At 40.6% G+C, this 7414-nt stretch overlaps 1 protein-coding gene across 1 annotated transcript in view; it reads left to right on the top strand.

Moving 5' to 3' along the window:
* Window positions 1–1317: 1317 nt before the first annotated feature.
* pyroxd1 (pyridine nucleotide-disulphide oxidoreductase domain 1) overlaps window positions 1318–7414 on the top strand; it is a 9652-nt gene continuing 3555 nt past the window's right edge. Inside the window, exons 1-11 of the mRNA XM_037695609.1 lie at window positions 1318–1656; window positions 1735–1815; window positions 1882–2001; window positions 2193–2321; window positions 2678–2751; window positions 2849–2969; window positions 4339–4414; window positions 4915–5012; window positions 5104–5206; window positions 5587–5702; window positions 6316–6438. Of these exons, the coding sequence (XP_037551537.1) occupies window positions 1579–1656; window positions 1735–1815; window positions 1882–2001; window positions 2193–2321; window positions 2678–2751; window positions 2849–2969; window positions 4339–4414; window positions 4915–5012; window positions 5104–5206; window positions 5587–5702; window positions 6316–6438 (1119 nt within the window). The 5' untranslated portion in view covers window positions 1318–1578. The remainder of the gene's footprint in view (window positions 1657–1734; window positions 1816–1881; window positions 2002–2192; window positions 2322–2677; window positions 2752–2848; window positions 2970–4338; window positions 4415–4914; window positions 5013–5103; window positions 5207–5586; window positions 5703–6315; window positions 6439–7414) is intronic.

The following is a 7414-nucleotide window of genomic DNA, read 5'->3' as shown; positions in this document are numbered from 1 at the left end:
GTATTCCACATGTGTCGCCCTCCTCGTTCAGGGTAATGAAAATCAAGAGGGGGGCTGTGACGCACGGCATCAACCTCTGTTTGATTAGCGGCGACCCGAGCATCTCAGAGTCTGACAGCAGTATCCCCCTGCATGGTTAACACCCGCGTAAAAAGGCTTTTTCCGCAAATAGAACAAGTGCTGATGAATCCCAAAACAATGCAGCCATTATCCGGCAAACACTCGGGCAGAGGACGGGGATCAAGATCTGTCGATCACTTCACAGAAAGCCACAAACGGCCTCAGCTGAGTTGTTTATCACAGCGGCGATTATGACTGATGGGATCGTATGATCGCATTAACGTCTGACACGAAAGGTTATTTATTTAAAAACAGAAGGGCAGATACTGGTCTTATTACCGTGTCTCTTTTACTGGTAAAACAACTAAATGGTGTCATCTTGTTACGTACTTCTCACGCAACACACACAAAATGAATTGTATTACACATTGTTGCCTCCCAGAAAACATAAAACACATCAGCAGCAACGAGAGTTTAGATGTTTTAATATCAATTTATTTGTTAATTACACTGTTTTCTGGGTTTATAGTTGTTATAATTAAAGGCCTCATCGTGATCAAACCTTGAAAATACCTTTATGCTCAGTCTCGGGCAGTTTTAGTAGAATATCTGTAAAACTGACTGAATTAAAATCCTTTTTGTGTTGCCTAATGTTGATTGGCTGCGGTAGCCATCTTTATTTGGACTGGCTGCACAAGGGTTTCATTAAAGTTCACCCAGTGGTTCATTTGATATTTTGCTAACAGATAACTCACCAACAGGTAATGCTAAAGTTTTAGGCAAAGATTTTGTGCATTAAGTCATGCAAGGATTATGTGTTATGAATAACTCTCAGCTACTACCACACCAAATCTGAATTAGTTAGTTTTTTGTGTTTTGTGTAAGTTTGCTTAGCTATGGCAGCCATCTTGAAAGGAGGTTGACTCCAAAAAATAAACGGTTGCAGATATACATCCACTGATTACTGTCAGAGAGTTTCTTTTAATTCTGTTCACAGGTTCATTAGATATTTTGCTAAAAGACAAGCACCACTTGTCTTTAGTGGCAAGAAAAGATTTACAAGCAAGTTTATTTGTACTTAAAAATATAACCTATAGATGAGTAAATAAATATTGAAATCCAAACAAGCACTGGCTTGCGCGTGTAAACTCCCTCTACTTCAATCTTTTTTCAATATATAAAGTTTTAGGTTAAATAAAAAGAAGAAGTTTTACCCAAGCGCATTTTAGTTTTTCGCTTTTGAAAAACGTCTCTCGCCGCTTTCCGTAGCTACTTGTAAACACGGAAGTAACCGTACATCGATTCCAATGAGCGCTAAAATAAGCTAGCGCTGACAAAAACAAGTGTTTTGGTAGTTGTTCCATTGTTTTGTTAGGTGCTAAATTTCACTAAATAAACGTCTGATTAAAAAAAAAAAGAAAATCTAAACAATATTTATCTTTTTAGGCACGTCATGCGTTGAGCACGATTTAAAGCTAAGTGCTAGCTGTTATATTATTAGCGTTGCGTTTGGAAGTAATGGCAGGTGAAAAAGTGAAAACGTTCAAGTTTATCATCGTGGGAGGAGGCATTGCGGGTGTGACATGTGCGGAGCAGGTGAAAATAAAACGACTAACTAGTCATTCATCTCAGTGAATCTGAAAAATAGATGATAATTTAAGTGTTTATCGACAGTTGTCGCCCGAGTTCCCCTCGGCAGACGTAGCTCTGATTACAGCAGGTCTCCACATTAAGACAGTGACCAACTATAAGCAGGTAAACATGCTTTAATGGTTGTTCTGGACTTTTTATTGCACTTCCTGATTCTCCTTTGACTCGAAGGTGTCCAAAACGATTGAAGAGTTTGATGTGGAGGAGAGACCGTCCAGCGTCCTGGAGGAGAAGTTTCCCAACCTGACTGTCATCCACTCCGCTGTCAGATCCATTCACGCACACTCACATGTAGGATCCGTGTTTAATTCATTCATATATTGTTCCTGTTTACTCAAAATTACAAGTGATTCATTGTTTGTTGTGTGCCTGCTGCTGCCATCTAGTGGTCATGTAGCTGCAGCGCAGTCAAGTGTAAGATTATAAGAAAACTTGGTTTTAAATCTAATTGTTGTCTCCTGTCGTTTTGTTTCACCCCTCAGTGTGTAGAAACATTAGATGGTCGTGTTTTTGGTTACGAGAAGCTGTGTTTGTGCAGCGGGGCCAGACCAAAGCTCCTGGCCCAGGACAACCCTTTCGTGCTGGGGATCCGGGACACAGACAGCGCCCAGGTTTGTTTGGTTTTAGGCATGCATTTGTTATATCTTATAACTTATTGTATATCTTCTTAAAGTTAAAGGAAGGGTGTATGATGTGGGCTTTTTTAAACAGAATTGTTTGCATTCCTTCATCGATTTTCCAAACCCTCAATGTACAAATGCAGATAAATGTGTATAAACCATTTCACCAAACCTCAGAATTAACAAGAAATTGTTAAATTGTATTACAATATGTAAAAAACTAGACATCAAATAATGAATATCATCTTTTTTTTTTTTTTTAAACCATACAAACCAATGTATCCACCTGTCTGTCACTTGAAATTCTTGTTTGTGACCAACAAAACGTCTTTCTTTTTGTGTTTCAGGAGTTTCAGAAGCGATTGTCCAAAGCAAAGAGAATTGTTGTTGTTGGAAATGGAGGGATCGCCTTAGAATTAGTGTGAGTCTGCAGTTTTATTTTGAAGGCTTTAGCCCGCAGTCATTGTCTGTTCAGAAGTTCTTCCACTCAGACCGTTTATTACCGAGCGTTTTGTCAGGTATGAGGTGGAGGGCTGTGAGGTGGTCTGGGCGGTGAAGGACAAGGCCATCGGGAACACTTTCTTTGACGCTGGAGCGGCGCAGTTCCTCGTCCCATCGCTCGAGGCTGACAAACCAAAGGTACGGAGATAAACGGGTCGTAAAATCATTCACAAAAGCGTACATTTGTATGTGTACGAGATTGAAAGACGCATTAATGTAGGAAACTTGCACGTTTCAAACTGAACGTGCTAAGCGTTCAAATCACAAGGAGTGAGCGCGAATCGTCTGCTGTGAATGGATCAATCCGCTCACGCTCCAGATTCATCAATGTGATGCTGCGTTCAAGGCTGGTGAAAAGCTGGGACATCTGGGCCTTACCAGACTTTCTGTGTTTTTGGAACAGGCTTGTTTCTCACTCGGCAGAGCTCATAACTCTGATCCTAATTCTGTAAGAATTATCACTAGAAAAGATTATAGCCATCCATCAAATACATTGTTTTATCAACTGAAGATATTAAAATTATATGACTTGTTTGATGATTATATTTTACTGTTTATGTATAAAGCTCACAAAAACACACTACCTTCAAATATCCAAGTAAATGTTGTTAAAAGGGATAGTGGTTATTATCTTAAGGGGATAGAGGTGTTTGTGAAGAGTTGGTTTCGTTGTTGTTGAAGCTCCAAAATTCACGGTTGAAACCCGTGCCTTCGTGTAAAAAGGTTCTCTGCAAAAAGAAGCTGAGAACTTGTTTACTGATTTTTTAAATTAAAAGCGTTGTGTGAAAAATGCTCAAACCACACCGAGCGTCCGCCATTTTGAGAACTGAAAAACAGGAACGAGAGACAGTCTATGTCACATCAAGGGGCTTCTTGGGGGGGGGGCTGTGGCTGAGTGGTTAGAGCAGTCGTCCTCCAATGCAAGAGTTGGGGGTTTGAATCCACCAGCAGTGACATGCTGAAGTGTCCCTGGGTAAGACACTGAACCTCTCATAGCCTCTGATGTGAATGTGATAAAGCTCTGATTAGTCTATTTAGAATGATTTGTTTAATTAGCTTTGTAGAGATCTAGTATAGAGCTGTATGAATGGGCGAATGAGGCACAGATTGTTGTAAAGTCCTTTGAGTGTCTTGATCAGATAGATAATTACAGTCCACAGGCCATCCTTCAATTCAAACAGTCCTATACTGCCATCCTGTGGTTGAAAAAGGTACTACACTCAAAATAAATCACTGATATTTACTTATAAATTTAACAATAATTACTAATTATTATTAAATTTCAAACAATGTTATTGTGTATCGCAATAATTTCTGAGATAATTTATCGCCCAGCAAAATTTGTTATCGTGACAGACCTAATTCTATCCATGCATTTACATTTGTGACTGGATCGTGAAGAATAAGTCTTCATTCCTATTTGTGCAGTAAAAAAACCTGTATATACATTTGTGAGTGTGTTCTTATGCATTTATTGTTGTTGAGACTAATTTCTGTCCGTATGAAGGCAGATGTTCCTTGTCGGAGACCTCGCTACACCACGGAGGAACCAGCACCCGGAGCGGCTCAGACCTTCACTGCAGGTCCTGATCTCCACTGAGGAGACAAAAATCTTTCCTTCGTCTGCAGAACAAGCTGAAATGGCACAGACGTGTGTTCAAACGATGCGTCGGCATCTCGTTTTCATTTGACTAAAACGTCGTTCTTGTCAGAAAACGAAAACGGACCAGCTTGTAAATTTGAAATCTGCTTCGTTCTGCCCTCGAGTGCACTTTTTAAACTTTAGAAACTTTTACCTGAACTGTGCCAAAATACTTATCAGGTAGAAGAAACAACAAGTGCATTTGATGACTCATCAGTTTTACATTTCCTGTGTGGTGATTTATTTTTTTTTTTCCTTCACTCAAACCAGTTTTGGTTCTGGTCCAGTTCATTATTGCCTGCCCACATGAAAGGGGAGCGATGATGTCATTGTGTCTGCCTGCTAGCAAAATATCATGAACCGCCTGATGGATTTGATTAACTTTAGATGGCAGCAGATGATTTGCATTTCTCTGATTTTAATTAAAACTATCGTTCCCAGATGGATCGTCCCGTGGGCAGAGTTCTGGTTCTGTAGAACCCGGCAGCGCTCTTGGTCCGGACTGGCATCGGGGAGTAGAGCTACGAGGAGCAGAGCAGGTGAGAACGGTGTTCAAGTAACTCGACAAGTCCAACAGGTCTGTGATGTTTTCCTCGTTACGATGTCCTCACCTCTCCGGTCCGTCCTCAGGCGTCCCGCAGGGTCTCGGTGGAGTATCAGTGTGAAGTGGACCAGATCTTTAGCTTTGAGGAGCGTCTCCGCTCCCCACAGCAAACACTAAACCCGGAGAGTGGTGAGAACCTGATCGAACTCTTCCCCTCTTTCTAAACGTGGCAGACGTGGGCAACGTGTGGCCCGAGGGCCAAATCTGGCCCTTGGACTGTCTCCATCCGGCCCCCAGTTTTTCTTGAAAAGAAAACAATGTTTCACTGATGACACCTTCATTTTATGAATAAAACTAAAAAGTTTAATAAACTCAAACCTGTTTCCAGAACTAAACTGAACCTTAAAGACTCAATAAAACAAAAATATAACTTATGTTTTCTTGCTTATTTTCCAAAAAGCATTGGAAACACATTTTATACAAACATGCTAATGTTCCGTAACAAGTCTCTCCTGAAGGGAGTTTTATTTTCTAATTCTTTGTTTATTAATTAATTTTTTATTTCTCAGACGGATCCTGGCCCGTTTACGTCCAGCTCACCAACGGGAAGACGTTTGGCTGTGATTTCGTTGTCAGCGCCACCGGCGTCGTACCCAACACAGAGCCATTTCTCCACGGCAACAACGTGAGAAACCGTTTATTCCAGCGCCATGGGTTCTGGTGCCGTTAAGCTTTGGGAGCATTTTGTCATCGAGGAGGATTAGGGCAATGGTAAATAAAAAAAAAAAAAAAAAAACATTTAGTTTTTCATATTTGTAACATTAATCTCAGAATTCTGAAATTAAAATCAAAATTCTGATTTAAAAAAGTCAGATTTCTCTATTTTTCTTTTTGTTATCAGATTCTTTTTAGATTAAATTAAAATTAGACTTTCTCAGGAAAAAAGTCAGATTTTTGATTTTTTTTTTTCTCAAATTTTGAGAATAAAGTCAAAATTGTGTTTTTTTCCCCTCAAGTTTCTGACTTTAAATACTCGGGATTTTTACTTTAATCTCAGATTACTGTCTAAAGTCATATTTAATTTCAGAATCACTAAGTTCTAAGATTAAAGTCAAAACTCAGATTTATTTTCCCTCCCTTATTCTGAAGAAAATCTAACAAATGTTTCACCGCGGCCCTGATCCTTCTCCGTTTAACATCCTCGTCAGTTGAACGTCTCATCGTTCTTTAGAATCGTTTGTGAGCAGAGAAGGTGAATCGTGTCGCCATGATCTGTGTTTTATTTCGTGTCGGTTTAGTTCGCGGTGGCCTCCGACGGCGGCCTGCAGGTGGACGACCACATGAGGACGTCGGAGCCCGACGTGTTCGCTGCAGGAGACGTGTGCACTGCATGCTGGGAGCACAGCCCCCTGTGGCAGCAGGTAACACGACTTCACTTCTTCTTCAGGTGACAAACTGAACGTCTGTGGCACTTTATGACATAAACATTTAAAAATAGCCTGCTGAAACCTTTATACCTCTAAAGATGCTAAAATACAGAGGCGCTTGAACGTTTGTGACGCCGTTAGAATTTTCTACGTTTCTGCATCGATATGAGCTAAAACATCATCAGATTTTCACACGAGTCCTAAAAGCAGATAAACAGAACCAAGTTAAACAAACAAGACAAAAATATTATATTTGGTCGTTTGTTTATTGAAGAAAATGACCCAAACAGACAGTTGGAAGGAGTTTACCGTAATTTATGGACTATTGAACGCACCCACATTTAAGCTGCACCCACTAAATAAAAAATAAAAGTAAGTACATCTGTAGGCCGCACTATGGGTGTCCTGGTGTCATGAGATATTTAAACAATTTCCTGCAGGATCAATAAAGTTCTATCTTTATCTTATCTTACACAGAAATGTATATTTTTAAACTTTTAATTAAATACATACCAGTAACTTACACAAATACGTAAGGTAAATTATATATATATATTTTTTTCAGAACAGTGTCTGTAACATGGCTGGTTAAAAACAAACAAAAAAAAACCAGTAGCCGCCTAGGAAGTCATTGATCACTATGGTCATCTTCCTCTTGCTTCTCTGTCAGAATCCACTGGCAGCAGAGCAAAAGTTGCTCTACGCATTCAGGGGAGTCCCCTCACATCCTCTGCACATGCAGGGGAGTCCCCTCACATCCTATGTGCATGCAGGGGAGTCCCCTTTCACCTGTTTTGCACATGCAGGGGAGTCCCCCTCACATGCTCTGTGCATGCAGGGGAGTCCCCCTCACATCCTCTGTGCATGCAGGGGAGTCCCCCTCACATGCTCTGCACATGCAGGGGAGTCCCTTCACATCCTCTGTGCATGCAGGGGAGTCCCCCTCACATGCTCCGTGCATGCAGGGGAG

This window comes from Nematolebias whitei, chromosome 22, assembly GCF_014905685.2.
Source record: "Nematolebias whitei isolate Nwh7 chromosome 22, NemWhi1, whole genome shotgun sequence".
NCBI lineage: Eukaryota > Metazoa > Chordata > Actinopteri > Cyprinodontiformes > Rivulidae > Nematolebias > Nematolebias whitei.
Note: the sequence above shows the minus strand (reverse complement) of the source record. Positions and strands in the feature narration are given on the sequence as shown.